The sequence below is a fragment of the Carcharhinus amblyrhynchos genome, chromosome 5, assembly GCF_965287045.1.
Source record: "Carcharhinus amblyrhynchos chromosome 5, sCarAmb.v2.hapA, whole genome shotgun sequence".
Lineage (NCBI taxonomy): Eukaryota > Metazoa > Chordata > Chondrichthyes > Carcharhiniformes > Carcharhinidae > Carcharhinus > Carcharhinus amblyrhynchos.
The window spans coordinates 48,056,341-48,082,694 of NC_137328.1; the positions used below are offsets into that span (position 1 = coordinate 48,056,341).

Sequence of the window (26,354 nt, forward strand, 5' to 3'; positions counted from 1 at the left end):
CCTAAGAGTAATGTGGATCCTTGTTTATAAGTTAAAAATAATGGCCTAAAAATTCAATCACACCACATGGGGTCACATGGTGGAACAATGGTTAGCACTGCTGCCTCAAAGCTCCAGGGATCTGGGTTTGATTCCCAGGTTGCTTCACTGTCTGTGCAGAGTCCACATGTTCTCCCCGTGTCTGCATGGATTTCTTCCGGGCGCTCCAGTTTCCTCCCACGGTCCAAAAGACGTGCTGGTTAGATGCATTGGCCATGCTAAATTCTTCTTCTGTGTACTTGAACAGGCACCAGAGTGTGGCGACTAGGGAATTTTCACAGTAACTTCATTGCAATGTTAACGTAAGCCTACTTGTGACACTAATAAATAAACTTCTAAATTTTTTTTGAAAAAAACTATTTTTCAGTTGTAAACCTAGCATTCCAATAGGGACACACATTCTTGATGTCTGTGTGGATTGTACACTGGACTCACGCGCCAGTTAGCTCATAAGATATAGGAAAAGGAGTAGGCCCCTCGAGCCTGCTCCATCTTTCAATAGGATCATATTTGATCCAACCTTCTCATGTCCACTTTTCTGTCCTTTCCCTGCAACTCCTGACTCCTTTACTTACCAACAGTCTATCTATATCAGCCTTAAATATACAAAAGGGCTTGACCCCCACAGCTCTCTGTGGCAAGGAATTCCAAAAGCACACTAGCCTCTGAGAGAAGAAACTCCTCCTCATCACAGTCTCACACTGGAGCCCCTTTATACTAAGAATATGCTCTCTGGTCCTATACAGAGATTTAAAGTAGAGATTGGCAGATATTTAAATATCAATTGCATAAAGAGATATGGGGCAGTGTGATCGGCTATGAAAGTATTGAATGGTTGACAGACTGAATGGTCTACTGTTCCTGTGTACATGCAACTCCCTAGTGAGCAGTGCACTGGGGAACGTCTGAGATGTCAAAATTCAACTTGATTGTATTGGGTTTACTTAAATAAATTCCTTCCAATTCCCATTGAAATGTGGCCAGGTGGCAGCAGAAATTCGGGAAGCAGAATGGTTCAAAGGGGGGATTCTGTGGGAATGGTACATGGTGACAGGGTGGATGGGTTATGGTGAAGATGATCATGATGGAGGAAATCCAGGGTAAAGGAGGCCCACATTTCCATTGTGGGACCAAGTACAGTCTGCATCACCATCCCTGCCTCTCCTGACCTAGAAGGAAAACATATAAAGAAAATTAAAAATCACCTGGTTCACCTAAAAATCACATCTTGTGGCTCCAAACCCAGCTCCCAAAGGGTGGGTCTACCGAGGGAGCTGCCATTGCTCAATTCTCAGACCAAAATTGTAGTCAGGTCCCAATAACCCTGCTGGAGTAAGCTGCTTGATTGGAGAACAGACTCAGTAAAGACAGACCCTTTCTCCCTGGATTGGGACCAGGACAGATGTGCTAAGCACAGCCCTCTAAATTATAGTGCAGTTACCCAAGACTGCCTTTGTTTTATGGCCCTGATGACTTGAGGCCATAAAGCAGAGCCAGTCCTGGATAGTTATGCAATTATTTCTTCCCCCCCTCTCCCCGCCATCATGAGTTTCTGTACAGTCTTCCCTTGCTGCCCCACCCAGGTCAAGCCTTTCCTTTCCAGCGCATTCCCTTGCTCCTTGTAGCTATTCCCCCTTTGTTCTGGGCCACTGAGCTATGGAAACCATCTGCTGTTATCTAACCTGCCCCATCCTCTCATAATTTTAAGCATCTCTTTCACATTGCCTCATAATCTGCAACATGCTAATTAAAAGGCCCAACAACAAAAGGTGTGCATTATTCATAAGTGAGTGCAATCCAAGATTAGCTCATTTACAACCGAAAAGGAGATCTGTGGACGGGTAATGTTTCAGCTATCCACCTAAATATTCAACAATTTATTAATAATTGAGGAAAGTGCATTGCTTGTCAGTCCCAGTGTGAGACTGGAGTAAACACAACAGGGAAACATGGACCTATCTGTCTTGCCAAATAACAACCACCCTGACAAATTTCTGCAGTTAGATGTAAAAGCATTACCTACAACTCCTGGTTTGAGCCGAATCGGTTTTCCAGGTCTCTCTGGGGCAGCTGTGAGTGGTCGGCAGTGGCACAATCAAGTCTATTCACAGGTAAGTGGGTCAAAAACAGCTTCACAGGTGTGCTTTCGATCTGAGAATTGAAGATACATCCTTGCAGAAAAATGCTTTTATATTTTTAAAGAAATATCTTAAAGGCACTGACCTAGATTAAAAGATATGAAACATTCATATAAACGACTCTGTAAATATAATCATCAGTAATCTAAAGCCTAGCTTTTAGTTAATCAACTGCATTTTTGTAATTGTTCCTTTCATTTGGCACAGTGGTTTGATTGAGTCACTGTGTGGAGTCTGCAAATTCTCCTTGTGTCTGTATGGGTTTCCTCTGGGTTCTCCAGCTTCCCCTCTCAGTCTGAAAGATGTGCTGGTTAGGTGCATTGGCCATGCTAAATTCTGCCTCGATGTACCCGAACAGGCACCAGAGTATGGCAATTAGGGGATTTTCACAATAACTTCATTGTAGTGTGAATGTAAGCCTACTTGTGACTAATAAATAAACTTAAACAGTAGTCACAATGTAGTTCATGGACATTGGGTATTAGAAAAACATTTGGCAATAGACCTACTTGTGACAGTATTGAATAAACTTTAATCCATTAGGAAGTACATAAGAACATAAGAAATAGGAGCAGGAGTAGGCCATCTGGCCCTTCGAGCCTGCCCCGCCATTCAATAAGATCATGGCTGATCTGTCGTGGCTCAGTTCCACTTTCCCGCCCTCTCCCCATAACCCTTAATCCCCTCTCTTATCAAAAACCCATCAACCCGCTTCTTAAAAATATTTAGCGAGGCAGCCTCCACCACTTCAACGGGCAGAGAATTCCAGAGATTCACCACCCTTTGAGTGAAGAAGTTCCTCCTCAACTCCGTTCTGAACTGCCCCCCCTTTATCTTGAGGCTGTGCCCCCTAGTCCTACTGTCTTTTTTGAGCGGGAAGAGTCTTTCCACCTCTATCCTATCCATCCCATTCATCATCTTATACGTCTCAATGAGATCTCCCCTCATTCTTCTAAACTCTAACGAGTACAAGCCTAGTTTATTCAGCCTCTCCTCATAGCTCAACCCCCTCAACTCCGGTATCAGCCTAGTAAACCTCCTCTGCACTCCCTCCAAGGCCAAAATATCCTTGCGCAGGTGCGGCGCCCAAAACTGCACACAGTACTCCAGCTGCGGCCTCACCAATGCCCTATACAGCTGCAGCAAGACCTCCCTACTTTTATATTCAATCCCCCTCGCTATGAAGGCCAGCATCCCATTAGCCTTCCTGACCACCTGCTGCACCTGCAGGCTGGGTTTTTGCGACTCATGCACAAGGACCCCGAGGTCCCTCTGCACCGTCGCCTGCTGCAGTTTTTCGCCACGTAAGTAATAGTCCTTCCTACCATTCTTCCTACCAAAGTGGACCACCTCACACTTGCCAACATTAAATTCCATTTGCCATTTCCTGGCCCATTCACCCAGCCTATCTAGATCCTTCTGCAGACTCTCCACACCCTCCGCACAATTTGCCTTTCCCCCAAGCTTGGTGTCATCAGCAAATTTCGACACCCTACACTCGGTTCCCTCCTCCAGATCATCCATATAAATGGTAGATAGCTGAGGCCCCAGCACCGACCCCTGGGGCACCCCACTAGTCACCAACCGCCAATCCGAATAGCACCCATTGACCCCCACTCTCTGCCTCCTATTTGACAACCAATCCTCTATCCACGCTAACACCCTACCCCCAACTCCATGTCCTCTGACCTTCTGCAGTAACCTCTTGTGAGGTACCTTATCAAACGCCTTCTGAAAATCCAGAAAGACCCCATCCACCGGCTCTCCTCTATCCACCGCCCTAGAAGTAGCTTATGTTAATTCACTATTTTTGTGAAAGCAAATGAATCCTTGCAACTACATTAAATTTTTAAAATTTTGAATCTTAAATCAGACTGGTAATAGAGTCACAATACGATCATAAATTATTTCAATGAGAGTGCTGTGAATTACATCATTGTTACATTGTTACTGTTGTGTATTCAATGTCTTCTAGACTAAAGACCACGATGCATCAAAGATGTTCAGCCTGCGATTGTATGGTGATAGTCCTTTTCCCATTGATAAAGTCCTTAGCAAACATATCACGCCACTAACCTTGAAATCCACCATCAAGAGGAATCCCTTGTATGCAGATATAAGGACAGACAACAGCTGGCAACAGAACAAAGCTCACCCATCCTGGACAATTCAGGATTATGACAGACAGTCAGTACAAACGAATCTGGCTGATCATTTAAGCAAGGTGATGTGTTACTAAAAGTATTATTGTGAATAGGTAACTATATTTTAACATCAATTTAGCTTGCACTTAACTTGGCACAGTGGCACAATGGTTAGCACCGCTGCCCCTCAGCGCCAAGGACCCGGGTTCGATTCTTGGCTTGGGTCATTGTCTGTGTGGAGTTTGCACATTCTCCCTGTGTCTGCGTGAGTTTCCTCCAGGTCTCCAGTTTCCTCCCACAATCCAAAGGTGTGCAGGGTAGGTGAATTGGCCATGCTAAATTCTCCCCCATTGTATCCAAATAGGTGCTAGAGTGTGGCGACTGGGGGATTTTCACAGTAACTTCATTGCAGTGTGAATGTAAGCCTACTTGTGACTAATAAATTAACTTAAACTTAAACAGTAGTCACAATGTAGTTCATGGACATTGGGTATTAGAAAAACATTTGGCAATAGTACAGTATTGGAGATATTTATTCAAGGAACAATCAAAGATAAACCTGAATGAAAAGAGAGGGGTAACAATGTAGCAGAGCGTGTTAGGGAGAATAGTTCAGAGTGTAAAGCCATAATGTGAAGATTCTGTGGTTAATGGTAATGCAGGCTAAAAGAACAGGCCAGAGTCAGAGGAGTGCAATATGCATGGGGGGAAATTATACTGAACAAATGATGAGATCAGGAGAGGAAGGGTGTGACAATAGAAGCACTAACATCTGTACCTTATCATGGCCTTAGAACATCCTGAAACACTTTAATTCAATTACCTCAATCACTGCTTTTGCATAAAAATTATTTTTTATTCATTCGTGGTTCATGGGCATCACTGAGTGACCAGCATTTATTGCCCATCACTTGTTGCCCTTGAGAAGGTGGTGGTGAGCTGCCTTCTTGAACCACTGCAGTGTATGCGCTGTGTGTTGACCCACACTGCCGTTAAGGAGGGAGTTCCAGGATTTTGACCTAACGACTGTGAAGGAATGGATGGTGAGTGGCTTGGATGGGAACCTGCAGGTGGTGGTGTTCCCATGTATCTGCGGCCCTTATCCTTCTAGATGGAAATGTCAGGGGTTTGTAACGTGCTAAGAATTTTTGATAAATTTTTGCAGTGCATTTTGTAGATAGTACACACTGCTGCTACTGAGCATCGGTGGTGGAGGGAGTGGATGTTTATGGATGCAATGTCAATCAAGCGGGCTGCTTTGTTGCGTATGGTGTCAATCTTCTTAAGTGTTGTTGGAGCTGCACCCATTTAGGCAAGTGGGGAATATTCCGTCACATTCCTGACTTGTGCCTTGTAAATGGTGGACAGGCTTTGGGGAGTCAGGAGGTGAGTTGCCACAGTATTCTTAGCCTCTGACCTGCTCTTGTAGCCATTGTGTATATATGGCGAGTCCAGTTGAATTTCTGGTCAATGGTAACCCGAAGGATGTCAATGTACGCAGCTACAAATAGGTCCAGAGTAAGATTCTACTAAGAGCATGAAAAATGAAGAACCAATGGATATATGCTTTGGTTATGTTAATTGAAGGAGAAATATAGGCCAAGCTAATTCCTTGTTTTTTCTTGAATAACACTGTACGAGTGTTATGTTCCAATAACTGGTAACCAAGGACTAACAACAGTTGTTAACAGTAACGGAACAGATCCTACATGCTTTGTCTCTGCCCGGGCTCCGGGAGAACTTCCACATTCCAGACATGAGACCCTTTTTGTACCTGCACCATCCCAATATCCACATGACCACCCAGTCTACATCTTCCTCATTTAAGTTGGGACAAACAGTAGTGACTTTGTAGGAAAACAATCACAAAGGAAACTATTTGCACATATAAAATTAAACAGGGCTAACTTTATATTACTATTTACAAGGTGAAAAATGCTAATTGGACTATAGCAGCTGCCATATTGCCCATTACACCTCCTGTCTCCCACCCTTTTAAAACAAAATCCAATTGTAGACTAATTCATCACATTGTCCTTGAATCCTGGATTTGGTTGGCTTGGACACCCTGAGTGGGAATCATAGAATCCCTACAGTGCAGAAGGAGGCCATTCGGTCCATTGGGTCTGCACCAACTCTCTGACAGAGTATCTTACCCAGGCCCTCTCCCCCACCCTAGCCCTCATAACCTCACAAATGTACCATGGCTAATCCTCCTAAGTACACATCTTGATACCCGGGAATTGAATTTGGTACCCAGGAATTGAACCCAGGTCCCTGGCACTGTGAGGCAACAGTGCTAACTGCTGTGCTACAATGCCACCCATAATGTACCCGTTGGCAATGAATGAGATTTTTGGGTTGTTGTCTTCAGTGTAAAAGGCATTAGGTATCTTTGTGGTGTACCCTGAGGCTGCAGAACTCACTGCATTGTCCTCTGAAGGACACACCATTTTTATTGGTTTGGAAGGTCTGGATTGCAGACTGGATGGGGTGCAGTGGTGGTTGATGGTGGTCAGATACTTGCAGTAGGTGACACTGGCTTTGTACATACTGAGCACCGTCCATGTGACCCATATAGCTGTTTGGCTGTTGGGCACCTCTGAATACCACTGCCAATTTGCCATGGTCACATGTGGTCTGGATTCTAAATGTTTGACTAGGTTCTAGAGGACAAAGTGTGCGAGCATTTTACTCATAATACCTCTTTCCACTTTCTCACCACTTCATAAGGATACCACTCGGGCTGATTTAGATCTTATGTTGCAAGAGGGACTTGACAATGGCAATCATGGTACTGGTGCACCTAGCGAGCATGAGCTGTGTGAATGATGGCAGATCCCATCTGGGCATGTTTCCCGGGCTGAGGAGAATTGTATAGAAGTCTGTTTTCTCAAGGATGTGCTTGGCTGAACAGGCCCTTTCTGTCAGGCCATTGGACTGTGGATACAGTGGACTACTCACGATGTGCTCCAAGCCCCTGAACTCTGGAAATGAACAGACAAGTGTTACCTGTCATTATGCATTGTAGGATGCCGTGTTGGCAAAGCTTCTCTTGACTTGCCTATGGCCGTGTTGCTCTTCATGTCAGGTAGGTGGTTGATTTCAAACCAACCGAAGTATGAGTCAGCTGGGATCAAGTGCTGCTTACCACTCCATTCGTAAATATCAGCCATCGTGAATAGCCATGGGAGATCCAGGACATCAAGTAGGTGCAGTGCTTCCTTGGTTTGAAGTGCATTGCATGACGCTTGAACATATTGCATGATGCACACCAATACTTGTCTCCCCACGTCCACACACGTCGATCGATGGTCAGTATAGGAATTCTTTTGCCCTGCACCTAATTGCTCCAACCCTGGGTGCCCTTGGTGGAGTTACTGAGTATAGTACCTCTGTAAAGAGGTAGGGATAATGAATCACTGACCATGCCCATCTTGAACAATTAACTCCTCATGTATACAGAAGAATGTGCACAGCTTATGAGGAAGCTCCTGTGAGGACCCAAGTCAACTTTCAAAATGACTTCATGGAGTTTCCTGCATGTGAAATCCACCTAAAAGGAGTCCCTAAGTTCCTCAATTCACAAGATGAAAGGACCTATATGGTCACGATGTCAATGCCCTCCTCACGATCCGCCTGGGTGGTTGGTAGGTAGGAGGGCTTTGGAAAGAGCACGAGTACAATGCTTTATCCCATTTTTCGACAATACTGAGGTTGTAGTAGCTGTAGTCTTGCAGACAGTGTGGGAAGGCTTTTTAAGAACAGTGATGAGCGGCTGACGATCGGTTACAACACTTACAGGATAATTATATATGATGTCATGAAATTTCTGACAAAGATGAGGACCAGGAGCTCCTTTTTGTTTTGGGCATAATAGTCTGAGTGCCAATGAGGGCCCTTATTGCAAAGGTTACTAGTTAGCCATCTGGATGCAAACTGCACCAAGTTCGTGCTGGGCGGCATCTGCTGATAGGAGTACAGGGACTTGAATGGCCTGTAGCCTCAAGACCTGCTCCATCCAATGTTAGAAAACCTCGTTACCAGTGGAGATTCCATAGGACGTACGGAGGAAATGAAATCTGCCTACCACAAATGTGAATGTGGTGAGTTTTGAAGATTTGCTACTTTATATCCAAGATGCTGAAGACCTTTACATTGTGTATGTATTTGAAATTCTTAATCAGCAAGGGAATCAAGGATTATGGGGATAAGGTGGGAAACTGGAGTTGAGGATTATCATGTCAGATCAGTCATAATCTCATTGAATGGTGGAACAGACTTGATGGGCCAAATGGCCTACTTTTGTTCCTGTGTCTTATGGTCAGCTATGAATTATTTCAGCGTCTTCAAAGGATGATGAGGTCTGAGCAGTGCCTTATTCAAGTGGATTGGGTTAATACCGATCCTGACAGGTGCTGTTGGTGGGGTTTCTGAAGTGGCCAGTACTGTCTAAACTGCAGACAATACAAAACTGAAGAAGCCAGTGTCTCAGTTTAAAGACATAACTTTATTTAGGCCACTAGGAGACCAAAGGGTCAGGGCAACTCTGAGATAGATCAGCTAGATCTCTCCAATGAAATCTGACATGTACAGTTCAAAACAGATCAATTATAGGATTTTTCTTATCAATTACTGCCATCTTTCACCAACTTTAAATCAATCATCTTCAATATACAAAACTCAACAATAATACTGACATAAACCTTAGCCAATTGCATCTTACCCTTTGGCATAATGGCATTTTATTAGTCTGTAGAATCTGGAAGTTAATTCTTGTCTTGGCTGACCCCACTTCCTCTGTTGCCTAGTAATCTCAGATACCAGTCCAAAGTTCAAATGAACATTCCCATGGTTCCCTTATACCAAACTAGATTAACAAATGACTCTATACCTAGCATGCTTGCATCTATCCTGTCTGGACAGTGAATAAATCCTAGTAATGAAATATAATTAAGTGTTCTAAACATTCTGTCCATCTGAAACTTTACTGATAAATCTTGCATATTCTCAAGGTCTAAACATTCTCTTGGAATATAGTTTTGCCCTGATGCCTTTTACCATGATGCTTCGCAGCAAATTGTTCGTAGCTAATGTGAACAATATATCTTAAAAATTATACTAATACATTCAAAACATCAGCTTATGTGTTTTAAATCATAATCAGTTGTCTAAATCTCTTACTGCATCTCAAATGTTTTTTTGTTAGCTCATAAGCTTGTTTTAGAAGTTATTTAACTCAATGCTGGTAGTTCTATCAGTGCTTTAATGTCTAATGGTTTAAAAATCTTACTAATCTATTAAGGTTCTCCCACTTACAATCGCCCTTCTGGTCATTGGCTATCCCAATACTAGGCCAGTAAGTAAAAGGTATCTAAGGAAATCCTTACAGCCTAAATGGTGATTAGCTTTTTGATTCCTTTCTTCTTTACCTTGATTGTCATTACTAATACTGTCTTAGTTGTATATAACTGCATTTGAAATCATAATCCCCACTAATGCTAAAAATCATAAGAAAAAATAATATCTCATGTACGCCATTAAATAGATGCCTGACAGTACATCTATTTGATGGCCTACGTGAGCAGCTTTACATTTTGGTCAACGACATGAAATTGAAAACTGCCCTGCGTTCAGAGGAGGATGACCACACCTTCTGTGTAGATAGTTTGTCTGCCATACTCCATGAGGTCCACTTGAGTGTCAGGATCTGGTGCAGTGTATGTGTCACTTTATCGCAACTTCTGCCTGGGCAGGATACTACAGTTGGCTCTTGTGTCAATCTTTATTAGTAGTTTTGCTTTACTCCAGGCACTGTTTAATGTGGTGAAAATCTCACCCTTCTCGATAATGATGCCAATGCTTTCACTGTAAAGAGTTTTCAGAGACTCTGCACCTTGGGTACTCTGATTACACTTCAATTTATTCATCCTGTTTGTACTGGTAGTGTGGACAAGCTTCTCTGGGTTGGATCTGCAGCATTTTGTGAAATGTTACCATTTGCCACTTCTGTTGCAGCGTTCTGTTTTGTGAGTAGTGGCCACCACAGTTGGAACAGGATGTGCCCTGTAATGTGAAGGCCTCTGTTTCTCAACTTAACACTTCGCTGTTTCTTTCTGACTTCAGCATACTAATGCTGTTGGCAGCTTCCAAGGTTAAACCTTTCTCACAAAGAAGCTGCTTGTGGACAATATTGCTGTGGACCCACACAGTGTGATCTGTGAGTGTGCTGAAATTGCATTTCTTTGCTAAAGTTTTTAAAGTTATAGTGTGTGACCGAATAGACTCATCAAACTTTTGGTTGGTTGTGTTGAACACACGTCTATCTAGTATAATGTTCTTTACTGGCAAACATTTGTGCACAAACCATCTCAGCAATATATCAGGATTCTGCTTCTCTTTCTCTATTTGAAAAACAAAGAGCTCATATTTCCCAACCATCTCAGGACCCACTAAATTTGGCAGAGTGTATGCCTTTCCCTTCTTTGATTGTACAATATGTCAGCACCACTGTAGATATACCACTATTTTTCAAATTTCGTCCAGTTGTCTATGATATTTTTGTCAAAAACAAGCGGGTCGATGCAGCGAAATCCCTGCATCATTCTGCCAGCTCCTGACACCATGTAGAAGTGCTGGTTTCCAATAAATTAACACTAACTGAGTAACTCTTATGCTCTGTCTCAGCCCACGGTCTGGAAGAACTCCCATGTTTCTGATACGTGATTCCTTTTGAACTCACATCATCCCAACATCCACGTAACCACCTGAACTACAAACACCATTGGTTATGTTATGACCAGAACTCTCCACTCACTTGACGAAGGGGCAAACCCCGAAAGCTTGTGGGTTTACTATCAAATAAACTGATTGGACTTGAACCTGGTGTTGTGAGACTTCTTACTATGTTATGACCTCCAGAAAACAGGCCTCAGTTTAGCTTTCATCCAAAAGACAGAACTATTGATTCCTTTGGTACTGCACTGAACTATTAAACATGTTCTCTTAGCCTCGGAATAAGGCTTAAAAACTCAGCTTTTTTCTCAAAAGCATGAATACGGCTACCGAGAAGAGCTAACATAGTGGAGACTATATTATATCAAACAGATGGGCCCTCAAGTTATTGGATGCCTCTGGATTCATCCTTTACTATTCGTCCTTTGCTCTCCATTCTTTGTGACAGAATGCAGTGAGACAGAGATGATTGGTGCACAGGATTTGGTACAAGTTGACTTGCCAATTAATCAGCATCTTTTTCCCCTTTAGTATAAATTCTTGTGATTATTTGAAATTCAGCATTCCTGCATTTGTCCTGATGAGTGCAAAATGAAAAATTTCAGCAGCATGACTCTCTTTTCAGCAATATTCACACTTCATTTATATTCATTTAGGAGGATCCAAATGACCTGAAATTTTGGTTGGACGACATTTATACGCCAGGATATGATTCTTTACTGAGGAAGAAAGAGTCTGAAATGAAAAGAGCCAAATGCTGTAAACTAGTAATACTGCTAGTAATAGTAGCCTGCACTTTAATTACTGTAATTACTATATTAATAGTTGTTGTTGGATACTAAATTATTGAGCCAACAAAAGATTTATGTAAAGAACTTTAATAGTCATGTTCATGTTATTTGGCACAGAAGGAGGATATTCATTCCATTGTATCTATACCAGCTCTTTGAATGAACCATCCAACAAATCCCATTTCTTTGATCTTTTTCCATTGCCTTGCAAACACTTTTTGTCTGTTCAAGTACATATCCAAATTCCTCTTGAAAGTTATGATTGAATCTGCTTCCACTAGTCTTTCAGATAATGTATTCCAAATCACAATAACCCGTAGTTTAAAATAATTTCTCCTAACCTCTCCTTCTGTTCTTTTGCCAACTACCTTAGATCTGTAATAAGCCTCAGATTACCTTAGATCTGTAATATCTTAGATCTGTACCCTTTGGTTACTGCACTCATGTTACTGCTTAGTCACTCCATTGAAACCCCTCTTGCCTCTCCCAATCTCTGTAATCACCTCTAACCCTACAACACTCTGAGATATCAACACTCCTCTAATTCATGGTGTTTCGCAATGTCCTTGCTATTCTTATCCAACCTTAATCTGATTGAAATTACATTATTTTGTAAATGTTCAGAGGCTTATTTTTGAGTTAATGCTAAATTAATTTTAAATGTTCAATTTCTGTTCTTGACTTTCTTTACGTAAATCTACTAATGTTAGTTTAAGAAATGCAAATACAACTGCTCAAGAAAATAAAGATTAACCACAATACTGGTCATGGGACAATTGTTCTTCTGTATTTACTTCAATTTGGTCCATACTTTAATCTTCCTTCATTATTGGTAAAATATGGAAATAAAAAGATAGAAATAGTGCACTAACATCATTGTTTGACAGACCTATAAATAAAGGATAGTACCTTTATCATCAGAGATTCTAAAATGTTTTACCAACCTGTTTTTGGATCCATTTTGTGTATAATCAAGAAGAGGGTTTATTTCTTTATCAGATTCATTTCAAATGAATAGTGGGTCTCCCACGTCATTGTTTTGGTCCCTGTGATAGAGTTCTTTCCCTTGCCACCAAAACCATCCCTCTCCCTGGAAACCGTCTGAAGCTGAACTACATTGTTCCCAGACTTTGTGTCATGTTTGATCCTGAGACATGTTACTGACCACATCTCTTCACTACCTCTCAGGCTATCTATTTCCAACTTCTTAGCATTACCCAACTCTGTCCCTGTCTCAACTGAAACTACTTGTTCCATCATTTACTCTTGACTTAACTACACCAACTCACTCCTGGCTGACCACCATGTTCTACCATCCATAAACTTGACATCATATAAAATTCTGCTGCTTGTGTCCTAACTCGAACAAAGTCCCATCCATCCATCACCCTTGTGCTTACTGACCTCCATTGACTCCAAGTAAAACACCTTGATATTAAAATTCTAATGTTTATTTTCAAATCCCTCCATCATCTTGCCCTTCCCAATTTCCATAATCACCTCCAACCCTCCAAAATACTAGTATCCCTCTAATTCATGGAATCTCGAGCAACCTCAATTTTAATTGCACCACCAGTGATAGCAATGCCTTAAGGTGCATGGGCACTGAGTTTTGAAATTCTCTCCCCACATCAACTTTTCTCCTTTAAGACGCTCCTCAAAATCTATCTTTCGACTTAGCTTTTCATCATCTGCCTTAATATCTGCTCATTTGCCACCTTTTGCTCGCTAAAGCTCCTAGGAAACACTATAAGCACTAAAGCAGCTTTATAAAATGCAAGATGTTGTTGTTGGAATTGCCTATCAGAAATTGGAATGAATCAAAATTTGCTCGAGTGCATTGTGCATTGGAATTTAGTTGTAGGTTCAGAATTTATTATTTGGCCGAAGTCTTAATTCAGAAACTCAAGGATGATCAGAGTCTCACCCAGGGGGAGAGTTTCAAGTTGGCAGCTAGTTTATAGGCTGCTTCCAGGAGGCCTGTCCAATTATAGGATGACATGCTGGGACATTGGGTAGTACAGTGGTTAGCACTGCTGCCTCATAGTGCCAAGGACCTGGGTTCGATTCCCAGGTTGGGTCACTGTTTGCGGAGTCTGAACATTTTCCCTGTGTCTGCATGGTGCTCCAATTTCCTCTTGCAGTCTGAAAGATGTGCTGGTTTGGCACATTGGCCATGCTAAATTCTCCCCCAGTGTACCCAAACAGCCGCCAGAGTGTGGTGACTAGGGGATTTTTACATTAACTTATTTGTAATCCTACTTATGACTAATAAATAAACTTTTGATTAAGGATGGCAGGCAGGCTCCACAGTCGGGAGGGCCAACAGACTGCCCAAGGCTTTGGGCAGTCAGAAATCTTACCAGGAGAGGTGAGTGCTACTGAATAAGAGAGTGCTTCAAGGTGGAGGTTCCTCTGAAGACTTTAAAAAGTTGAAATACAAAATGCACTTGCAGCTGTTAGACTACCATTGTGGAGGGAAACCCCTGCATAGGATGACTTGTGGCCACAGCTCTAGCCCTCTGGCACTCTCAGTGGTGGGGTAAGGGTGAGAATTGAATTAAGTTTTGCAGACTCCTTACCCCCTCCCCTTCCACAACATCCCTCCTCCTCCCCCAGCCTGCTGCCGAGAAGCTGTTTCCATCTAACTGCTAGGCTTCAGCCTCAGCCTCAGCATCTAGTGCCTGGCAAATATCAGATAGCATCCAGACTCCCTCCACCACTGATGCATAGCAGTGTGCAGCATCTACTAGGCTCCTGTCAAAAACTCACCAACGCTCCTTAGTTAGCATCTTCCAAACTCACGACCACTACCACCCAGAATGACAAGGGCAGCAGATAAATGGGAGCACTACCACCTGGTATTTCCGCTCCAAAGCGCTCACCATCCTAACTTAGAATATATCACTGTTCCTTGGTCAAAAGCCTGGAATTCCATTCCTCCACTCCCAACAGCATTGTGGATGTACTTCACCACACTGGCACAGCGATTCAAAAAGGCAGCTCATCACCACCTTCTCAAGGACAATTAGGATTGGGCAATGAATCCTGACCAAGCCAGTGATGTGTTGAGTGATCTCACTAGGGCACTTTAATTGCCCTTAATGGCTATCCACTGCGGGCAAATGGATAGCTGTCATCCCTTCTCAGAAGCACCCTCACTGAGAAGAGGAAACATGCCACCAGACATGTTAGCCAGTGTGGAAAATTGCTGGCACTTCTGCCGCTGAACCCAACCCTTTCACAGCACGAAAAATCACCTTCTTACGTTTGTGGCTTCAGAATCTTAAAATGCTCCATCTAGTCACAGAGACAGACAGCTGTGGGACCAGTGGTTTTATAATAGGAAAATCCTATAAACTGACAGGAAGGACAGAATAGTGATGGCCAGAATAAGGAATACAGGACAGTGATAGTAAAGTTAATATAGCAGCTGATTTCTCTTTGTGCTGCACACTGGGTGTCAAAACTAACCACAACCTTCAGGTAAAAAGGATTACAGGCTAGGGAATATGTCTATATTTTAATGAAGGCTGTCTATGTGAGCTTTGACACAGGTGTGATTAGATCCTCAAGCCAGACATGGTTGTGCAGTACTGCCCTTTGTGGGGCAGAGAGTGATTACAACATGACAAATGGCTCCAAGTTATGATGTGAAATAGGAAACAAGACAGAACTTTTTCTTCTCAGTAGGATTATTCACATGATGCAGTATTACCGTTCTCTATCTCCAGGCTGTTGTAACGGTTCATTTGATGTCTCACCAAGATGTCTGGAGACTTCTATGTTCAAAAATAATGGTTTATTGTTAACCCATAACTATAGCCAGAATTTTCCAGTGCCAATATGGTGGAACCTGTCACAGGAAGTTCGACGCCCCAGACAAAGGTCCATTGATTATCAGCATGACTGATGATTGCAGTGGCAGGCAGGGCTGGAAAATCCCACCCTATATACATGTCTAAGGTACAATCATACATGGGTTTGTCTCCATGCTGGCTCCTTCCAGAATCTACTCTCAGTCGATTATCATGTGGCTCTATACACCATACCGTGGGTGACACTGTTCTCAAGTCCCACTCTTGCTCTGCTGAATACCTTTATACTACAATGGCATATTGTTATCACTTTGTCATATACTGCAGCCCCTGCCTTTTAAAAAAAATTTCCATTCCAAAAATGCACACTTTCAGCCCAATATTTGTTTACCCTTTCATTTTCCAATCCTTGTTCAAACTTTTCAATATTTTCATTCAGCTCAGCTCTGGTGCATTCAATTGCCTTTGTTTCAGAGTTGTCTGCAAGATCCTTGTGCAAGCTTAACAACTTCTCCTGAGCATTCAGTTCCTTTCAGAATCTGTCTTCCATGGCCACTGACTGCTCCTTAGATTCTTCCAATTCACTTGTTAGATTATCAACTGTTCCTCAGACATTTCCATTGCTGCTCTTAAAGCCTGGATTTGCTCTTCCATATTGCAGGTCTCATCTTTTAGAATGAATCCAAGTTCAAGAACTTCATGGGTGGGATTTTATGGCTTTGCTCAAGCAAGGCCAGAAAATCCATTGTTCGTCACTTGCCTGCTCCGATTCCTTGGCAGGTGTGGTGTTAGAATTCAACACATAAGTCTTGGTTGTTAATTGATTCAACCAACTATTCTGATTAGCGTAGAATAGATTCCCAGCAGTGCATTTGTCAGTAATTCCTTCTACTATTTCAAGCATTGTTCACGATGCTAAATAAAGATTTCTGATGCTTGAAGTTCATCAAGTTTTAATTGAGGACCCACCTTTGTTGAATTTGCTTCACAAGTTTATCATTTCAAGTTCTGTTTCAAGTGTCAAACTCTCCTGTGAGCGACACTCCAATGTTCTCCTCAGTTCTAGTTTATCTCCAGCAATCTCCACTTTCATTTGGGTTCAATTCTGGCCTCAGTTGACTGCGTGGAGTTTGCATGTTCTCCCTGTGGGTTTCCTCTGGGTGCTCCAGTTTCCTTGCACAGTCCAAAAACGTGCGGATTAGGTTGATTGGTCATGTTAAATTGATCCTAATGTCAGAGGGGTTAGCAGGGTAAATGTACAGGGTTACGGGAATAGGGCCGGGGTTGGATTGTGGTTGGTGAAGATTTGATAGGTTGAATAGCTGCCTCCTGCACTGTAAGGATTCTATAAATTGGTTCTCTACCCTGGTCAGTTTTTCCTTAGTAGAGTCCAATTCCGCTGTGCTATCTCTGCAACTGACATTCATTTCCTCTCTCTGTGATCTTCCCATGCTTGTCAGTTTTGTTGGGCTCCCATTGCTGAGACTGGGCTTTTTTAATGCAGAAAATAACTGTGAAAACTAATCATGTTTGCAAGCAATTATATCCTCTGAGGTTTAAAGATCAATTTCTAGGCAATTCTTCCTTTCTTCACTCTGCCTGCCCTAAGCCCTTCAGCCTCCATGTCTGCAGTGGAGATTGTTATTTAGGTAATCTCCGTTCTCTCTAGCTTTTTTAGATAATCTCCAACCATGTTTTCAATTTCGGTGCACTTCTCTCAAGTCAGCTTCAGTTTTGAGAATCAGAGTTCCTTCTCCAGCTTCTCCCAGATTTTGGGATCCATCCTGCACTGTCACCATGTTGTAAAAAGTTCCTTTGGTGCCTCACTAAGAGGACTGGAGGTTAGTATGGTTAAACATAAAGGGTGGGATTCTGCCAAAAATATTCTAAATGCCGAATCTGCATAAAACTGGGGTAAGTCCCGTTGACTTTTTCAGCAGGATTTTCAAAATGAATTTTCCACACACTGTACATCGCAGAGTGCCCTAGCATCACGATAAAATACTGTGGGTGGGGCCTATTCCTGCTGGAGAGGTCAGCAGCATAGGGCTGAGTGGGTCACTGCGCATGTGCCAATCGGTCATAGCCGAGATCACAATAGCCCCACACTTCTGTCCTAATTGCTAGCCACCTCATTCGCTGGTGAGCTCAGCAACCCCCTATCCCAGCTCCTCCAAACCCCGCATCCGCCCCCACCCAGGCCGCCTTGATTTCCCTCACCCACCCACCCCCCTGCAGTGCCGATCTCCCCAACCTCTACCCCAATCAACCTGAACCCTGTCCCCCACCCCAAAGCCCATCCCAGATCAGCCCTTCTCTCCCTCTGTCACCAACCCCAGATGCAAGGTGGCAGTGGGACCCTGTCCCCCACCAGTCTCCACCCCCCCCCCCCAAGAGGGTCTGTCCCCATTAGGCACTGCCCCTGTGGCACCACCCCCTTGGCATTGCCCAATATCTGGTGGATATCACCAAGGTGCCACCTGGGCATTGCCACTTTGTCACTTGGGTAGTGCCAGGGGGCCAGGTTGGCACTTTCAGGCTGGCAATGCCCAGGGGGCACCTCCCTTTACTGAGCCTTCATGGCTTTCCTTCACTCAAGTGGCACTGGGCCACCAGCTCCTGGAGTGGGAAGAGGCTATCAGACCTGGAGACTACAGTCGTAGGCCTCCTAACCACATTGAAATTTGAATTTAAATATTTAAAGCAGCTCCAGAAATCCAGCGCTGGAGATACATGGTGCCCGACGGGAAGCCCATTACACAGTCTCCACTTACGTCTCCCAGCCCATTCCACTGCTCTAGCAGTGCAATGTGCTGGGAGAATTGCCCCCCAAACTGTTTAGGAGTGAAAGATAGCTCACAGTAAGATAGGATTGTTGTAAACTATTATTTAAGAAAAAGTCATCAGCAGTTAAATGTATGCACTGACAAGATAAACATAGCGTAGCAATGAATTTACTATTGGGAGTTTTAAGTGATAAGTGATGTGCCAAAGGGATCAGTGCTGGGGCCTCAACTCTCTACAATTCAATATAAATGATTTAGATGAATGGCCTAATGGGATAGTTGCTAAATTTGCTGATGACACAAAGTTAGGTAAGAAAGTAAGTTCTGAAGGGGACACAAGGAGGCTGCAAAGGCATATAGATTAGTTAGGTGAATGGGAAAAGATCTAGCAAATGGAGAATAGTGGTACTGTGGCCCCTTAAAGGTGGCAATCCTTTCAAGGTTACAAGAATAGGCCAGACCCAAGAGGTCACACCGAGCCAATGGAGAGCAAGGACGCGCATCCTGGGATGGAGAGGAACCTCAGTTGGAGCCAGGGAGGAGAAAAGAGCAGTCTTGTATTGCTGTCCTGTCAGACCATTATTTTCTATATATTATACATATATGATTGATAATAAATCAATCATTCATTGTTGAAAGCACAATGAGTTGCCTTTGACTTACTACACTGGCATCAAGGAAACGCATCTTTAGTCACAGCAGTGCTCAGTTAGAAAGGGAGGAGAATAATCAAAGAAGAGACAGGTACATATGCCATAAATGTCATCTACCAAATCCACCGTAAAGCTCTCCATCCTCATTTCTTTTCCCTGGAATTCTTCTGTTGTATTGATGTCTGACCCCCATATCTGAATGATCTCGGGATAATGCAGGCATTACATCCTTCATCTTTTGTGCCACTCCCTGCCATATGTCCCATTTGTGTCATGAAAGTGGCAAGCAATGTCCATTTTCCCAGGAATATTCTTAAAGCCTCAGGCGTCTCCTCCAAAATTATGTCTCTTTCTGAGGATCTAACTCCATTTAAGATTAGTGCCAGAATTCTATCACCTCACCCATCACAGAATCGGAGTGAACAATGGAAATGTTTGTTGACTTTGGGTGGGAATTTCCAATCTAACTCAAATCGAGGCCATAAGATGCCACCCCAGGAGTTTATCCAGATGCAACATTATAGCACGATCCAACAATCTGAAAGCAAGCATTGGACCAGTAATTTTCCAAATCCAATTTCTGCAATCTGGTATATTGTTGTTAAATTCCATGATATATTCCTGCATGGAATAATTGTCTATCCGTGCGCAGGAAACATTTAATAGACGATCTTATAAACTTTATCCATAAATTTTAATAAGAATATCTTTAAAACAGCCATTCTCTGCTATCATGTAAGTTGAATCCAAGCCAGATGGTGAATACAAAAGAGGACACAGATCTTTGGCTTCTTAGTAGTTTATTCACAGCATGCAGCTTTATAGATCTCTGCCTCCTTATTACTATTCCAATGTCCCAGCAGGTTCTCTTTCTGTGCCCTTTTAAAAACCAATAAGGATATATAAAACAAGTATCAAGTTAAAGAAACACTTGAACAAAAAAAGTTTCAAAGGAAATGTAATAAATGAAATGGACAACACGCTGATGTGAATCGCAACACATCCCTCACAATATGCACCTAGTTCTATGGGGGTGATCTGTGGGGGTAGGGTACCTCATGGTGGGAGGGAGATATTCCATTGGGGTGTGTTGTTTGAGGGTGTTGTATTTTAATCTTTCTGCCCTTTGAAAACAGCACCCCAATCTTTTGAAAGCTAAGGTGTTGATGGGGCTGGCTCTGAGCCAATGTGATGTCATGGGACCCACCTCTTAATTTTTTTTATATATCAGTCTTTAAAATTATGGTGGAGGAAGCCACCCTTGGAACCAACAGCTTCCATACCATCCTTAATGCCTGCTGTGCCACACTGCCTAAAAATGCAAAATCTCCACCCTAGGTATAGTTTGGGTCTCCTTATTTAAGAAAGGACATAGTTGTATTCAAAGGAATTCAGAGAAGGTTTGTTCAAATGACTCCTGGAATTGATAGGATTATCAATGAGGAAAGGCTGGACAGGTTGTGCCTCTATCATTGCTGTTTCAAAGAATGATTGAAAGATATAAAATCCTGAGGGGATTTGGCTGTATAGATGTTGTAATGATGTTTTCCTTCTGTGGGACAGGCTGGAATTGTCTGTGGAACTCCCTTCTCCAGGTGAGGGGAGTGAATGTTTTCTGAAGGCTGAATTAGATAGATTCTTGATTGACAAGGGAGTCAAAGGGTATGGGGTTTGGAAGGAAAGTAAAGTCGAAGCCACAATAAGGGTAGCCACAATTTTATTGAATGGTGGACCAGGCTCAAGGGGTCGAATGGCCTATTCTTGCTCCTAACTCGTATGCTTGTACATTCCTAATGATTAGCTGCTGGCAGCTCTCTGCTTCCGGAGCCGTTGAGGAAGGCCAGCCGCTACCCAGTTACGCGCATGATTGACACTTAATGTAGCAAGGCTTCCTGAATAGAAATGATGCAGGGATCCAGCTGGTTCTCCAGCTGCCTGGAAAGACTCCTGTCGTCTAAATTAAATTCTGTAAGTTTACGTTGTAAATGTAGCAATAGGAATTTATAAGTATGAACAGAGCTCAAGTTATTTAATGTTAAAAGATTGCAGATACCTTTACATTTACGTGGGCAAATTATATCTGTACATCTTCATTAGTTTGAACTGTAGGCTCACTACACTTGATGATGAAGACTTTAAATGCATGTGGGAGTGATGTCTAAAAAAAGAATATAGTTTGCATGGGCTATGACATGTTGATCAGAGCTTTGGGGAGCAAATTTACAGATTTTTGCTACTGGCGTGGTACTTCTCCCACTGGCAGTGCAAATTGAAAAATCATAGGGGCACTATCCATGTTATTCCATTTATTTGGAGGATAGAATTTAATGGAGCATACCTGCAGCTCTCTAATATGCACTGCCACCAGGAAAGACTCCCCACCCATGGTGTGAGACCAAAATTAGTGTGTACAATACAAAATGTCATATTTTAGGATTTTCTGAAATGATTTTATTCACAGGAGGAGTTTTGATTTAAGCTGGGCTCGCACAAGTTTATATTTCACACATTTCACTTAATTCTATGTTACAACTTTTGAGTCAAGAGGAGTTTATTTTTAATGTGCAAGGTAATAAAACAGAAACAAAAAACAGCCAGTTCCACTATTCAATATGCTCATGGCTAATCCTTGACATCAGAAACAATACTCTCACCCTCTCTCCAATTAGAGTCTAGAAATCTATCTATTTCCTTCTTCCTTAGCACTTTTAAATGCTACTTTTAAATATGTGAATCAGCCTTGTGCCTGATCCAGTTTGTGGCAGTAGAAAGGGAGTGGGATGATTGCAAACCTTTTGGCACCAGGTGCAAAACCCATATCTCGACCCACACGCTATTTTCATGGATTGGTTGCCATCTGTGCCAGGTGTGGCGAGGCCAGAAAATTGTCCCCACTATCTCCACGACCACCCCCTTTAGCAGATCTGTTTACATAGTCACCCAGGTACTATAATTAATTAATTGCCTCATCTCAGGCCTCAAATGAACATACACATTTTATGGAGACCCAAACTCTATATCATTAGCATCTTAACGAGGACATTGTTTGCTAGCTAAGGACTTAAAGGAGAAAATAGTGGAATTGGACTGGAGAATGCCTGCATTCAAGACTGATGCATGTGAAAAGTTCATAGATAAACAGTTGTAATTAGATGTCGTAGGAGAGACATCACTAGTACTAAATACAGTATAAACAATAAAGCACATAGCTCTGCTATTAACTCAATGTCTTTCTAATTACATATCTCTTCACTGAGGCTTTTCCCTGCCGAGTTGATGCATTGTGCCTACAAAACTGAAAACATTTAATAAAGAGTTTCCATCACATTGAGGAGGCTTCAAGCCAATCCACATCCAACAACTAACTCTGAAAACTCTGCTTGCACTATGGCATCTGTGACAAATTCCATCAAGAAGCTGAGTCAATCTGCAACATTCAAAAACAAAAAGAACTCTGCCCTATCTCTCCAAGTTGACACGTCCTTTAAAAAAATATCTAAGACCCTGATCCAAATCCACAGCCCAATTCTCCCAAAAAAATTCTAAGTGCTGAATTGACGGAAAAACTGGTGTAAATTATAATTGTTTTCTAGTGAGGGTTCAAACTCGAATCTCCCACGCTCTGACCATTCCGAGGTCACAATTGTGAATATCATTAAAAGCTCAGGGCAGGGCCTATTCATGCCAGAGACTGACAGTTCCAGAACTCTGCGCATGTGCAGTGGCCTCAATCCGTCAGCCTCCCGTTTGCTGGCCAACTCAATTGCTGGCCAGCCCGGGCCCCCCACACTGCTGTCCCTTTAACCCATCCCATGGCTTGATAGCAGCCCCCCCCCCCCAGTCTGTTCCCGAGCCAGTCCTGATCCCCTTCCCGTCCTATAGCACCGCGATCTCCAGCCCTCCCCACAATCCCCAAGCAGTGATGATAACCCCCTCCCCTGGCATACCTCCCTGACAGGCAGGCCCCCCTCGACAGGCAGACCACCCCCAGCCTGCCCTGATCATTGGCCTCCCTCCAGTCCCATACAGGGTGGCAGTGGGACTCCCCCTCCTCACTGATCACCCCTAAGCCACACTCAAAATAAGCCCTGCCCCCTTGGCACTGCCCGATGCCCAGTGCCAAGGTGTCCTTGGGCATGGACACTTTTCCCCTTGGGCAGTACCTAGCAACAGGGACTGGCACTGCCAAGATGCCCATGCCCTGGGGGCACCACGCCCCCACCACCTGACCCCCCTGGGGGGCCCCGATTGCTCCCCCTTCACTTCAGCGGTGTCTCCTGTTAGTCCCTCGAGCTACTCTAAACTACGCTAGAGTGAAATACTCTGGGGGATGGGTGGGAGAAGCTATCGGGCCCGGAGAATTCAGTCCTGGGCCCAATAATGACGTTTAAATTACATGAAAAATAGATTAAAATCACTTACCTGTTTTTTCCACTGGTTTCCAGCATGGTCTCGACCATGCCTGCTCTTTGGCCATGGGAGACGCACATGCATTGGGAACAATGCGCAAATCCCGCAAAATGGCCGACATGAGCATCTCCCAACCCGACGTGCCAAAAAAATTAGCACGTCACAATGGGAGAATCAGGCCTCACATCTTTACCAAACTCTAAGCAGTTCTTCCTTGGGCCATGTCCTATCTGGCGCACCAAGTTTTGTGTGCATTAGTTTTTGAGGTATATTGATTAAATACACACAGACTATCAGACTAACAATCTGCCAACAGTGGCAGTAGCAACAAAACCCATTATTTTTCTCTCTACTTCTTTGGCTTCATTCAGAACACGATTCGCTGCCTTGATGCAAGTGTTAACGAAGTTGTGGACCAACCTCTGCTGATATGTTACTTTTTTGTCTCTGGATTATTACATGTTTTGCTTCAGCAAGGATTTGGGGTCACAGGACATGTCTTCCCAAATCAATGCACTCCAAGAGAGAACAACGGTCATTCTTATTAAAGGAAAATGAACCCAGATATTCCACAAGGGTGAAATTCATGCAAGTAATCTGACAGGTCAAGTTTTCTGAAAGCACTGTAGTCTAAATGCCAATCGTTCTTGCCAGTCAGTTTCCAGTGAACCCATCTCAAACTGGGAACTCACCGGGTGAGAAATAGTGAGCTGCTGGACTTAAACTATGTGCAGCTAAAAATACCTCCATTCAAAAGTGTTGAAGAGGATTGCTTCAAAACACCATTACCTCAACCCCCTACCCTCGTGTTGTCTTGGTTAATTTTCAAGCGCTGCTTTATGTTATCAGGCACAGGAGAAGAAAGCACAGAAGAAGAAAGCTTCCTTTATGTCTGACCATGGAAGGACAGAGGCGCGAAGGGCAATCATTGCTCATTCCATCTTCCAATAACTAAAAGTAAGACAGCCTTCCTCTGGTAATTCAGGTACAGAGGTACTGATAAGAGGGTGGTCATCACTTCAGGCCCTGCAAAAATCAAAGGTACAGGGCAATTTTCATGAAAACTTCTTGTTCTGCCTGGGCAGTTGTGAAGAGAAGGGAGTAAATGGGAGCCTCACAATAAAAGCAGTTACAACAGCAAATAAAAGAAAAACCACTAAAGATGTCCAAAAAGTAACCTTTTCTGTGAATGCTTACAAAGTACCTCCTAAGTTCTTTCAATCCCGTAAAACTTTTCTCACTCTCACTGGAATAAGCAACGATTGCCCTTGGCATCATCCTCCTGGAGTTTTGAACAACATTGGATGCCCATTTTATATAAGTATAATTACGACTGATTGCAATTAAAACAGTATTGGTGGAAGGTGGTTATGCCATCACCATCTCATTCAAATATGCTTATCAATTTTACCTTGATTGACTGCTCGTCTTGAAACTATGATAAAACATGCTAACAAATCCAAATGCCATTTCCTGTCCTAGCCACCTGAATGGTACAACACAGGAAATGCACAGCATGATCTGTGGTTTATACACATGCGAGCTGCCATTACTCTCATGTAGCAACTCAGCACAACTCTTTTTTCTATTACAACGAAAGAAAATCTAACCATCTCCCTTTGACATCAGCAGCATTATCATCACTCAAAATCCCACCATCAATATCCACCAATATCCTCAGGGTTCCAATTACTAGATGCTGAACTGGTTCAGCCACATAAATGACTCCAAGGCCAGGCCAGAGGCTGGGAATTCTGTGACAAGTATCCCATCTCCTGATTCCCCAAAGCCTGTCCACCATCTACAAGGCATAGGTGAACATGAAGGAGTTCTTTCCATTTACTTAGTTGGATACGGACCCAAAAACACTCAAGAAATTCAAAACAACCCAGTACAAAGCAGTTTACTTGATCAGCAGCCCATCCAGCACCTTAAATATTCATTCCCTACATCAGTGGCACACAATGTTATCACTATCTATAAGATGCATTGCAGTAACTCACCAAGTTTCCTTCAACAGCAGAATCACATTGTTATAATGATATAAAGGCACAAGTTACTCATAAGGGATTGGGTTAACATGTTGTGAATTCATTTGCTTAAACCAGGCACATGGAAGAAAACATAAAGGTAGCAGCACAGCTGTGTTCTCTTCACAGGCCAAAGTGAGACTGAGGCTAGATTATATGACACACTGCCCCTTTAGTCATGACCTGCTGCTATCAATTAAAGGCATATTACAAGCTCCTTCCAATTCCGTAACCTCTTTCACTTAAAAAGGCAAGGCTTTGGGATACATCGGGATGCAAGCACATGCGAGTTCCCGTCCTAGTCTCAAACTTTCCTGCAATTCCATCACCGTCAGCACTGTCAATGAATCAAAAACTTGGAATTCCTTTCTAGTAGCACTTTGGGTCTACCTGCACCAGACCAACTGCAGCAGTGCACTAACCACCCCTTTTCAAGGGCAATTAGGGATGGGCAATAAATGCTGGCCTTGCCAGCGATGTTCCCATTGCATGAACAAATAGAAAAATAAAGTACATATTTTTATTTCACCTCTTTGAAGAGCGGAAAAATATGTTACATAACATCAGGCACTTGGTTGATCAAAAACATCAAAACAAAATTGATGGGCAGGAGTGTTTAACATTCTGCCTGAAAGGTCTGCTTAGTTCTTTGTAGTGTGTGGAATGACATTCCTCTGAAATTTTAGATGAAGTTGCATCATTGATCATTCCAAGGAGACACTCAATGCGTACAAATGGCAGCTGTGACCTTGGATACATGTATTCTGTGTGCCTGTACCAATAATAGACAAAAAGAGTTGATTTATGACT

At 42.9% G+C, this 26,354-nt stretch overlaps 1 protein-coding gene across 1 annotated transcript; it reads left to right on the top strand.

Annotated features, from left to right (window-relative positions):
* The first annotated feature begins 1,988 nt into the window (after positions 1-1,988).
* minar2 (membrane integral NOTCH2 associated receptor 2) lies at positions 1,989-24,465 on the top strand. Its single transcript, XM_080189785.1, has 5 exons — positions 1,989-2,150; positions 4,153-4,401; positions 10,029-10,034; positions 11,713-11,823; positions 24,364-24,465. The coding sequence occupies exons 1-5, from the start codon at positions 1,989-1,991 to the stop codon at positions 24,463-24,465; spliced, it is 630 nt and encodes a 209-aa protein (XP_080045911.1).
* Positions 24,466-26,354: the final 1,889 nt, after the last annotated feature.

Coding starts and splice junctions, on each gene's coding strand:
- minar2 (XM_080189785.1), top strand. CDS start 1,989: ATGGACCTATCTGTCTTGCCAAATAACAACCACCCTGACAAATTTCTG. Junction 2,151..4,152: donor ACAATCAAGTCTATTCACAG/GTAAGTGGGTCA, acceptor AATGTCTTCTAG/ACTAAAGACCACGATGCATC. Junction 11,824..24,363: donor GAGCCAAATGCTGTAAACTA/GTAATACTGCTA, acceptor TTATGTTATCAG/GCACAGGAGAAGAAAGCACA.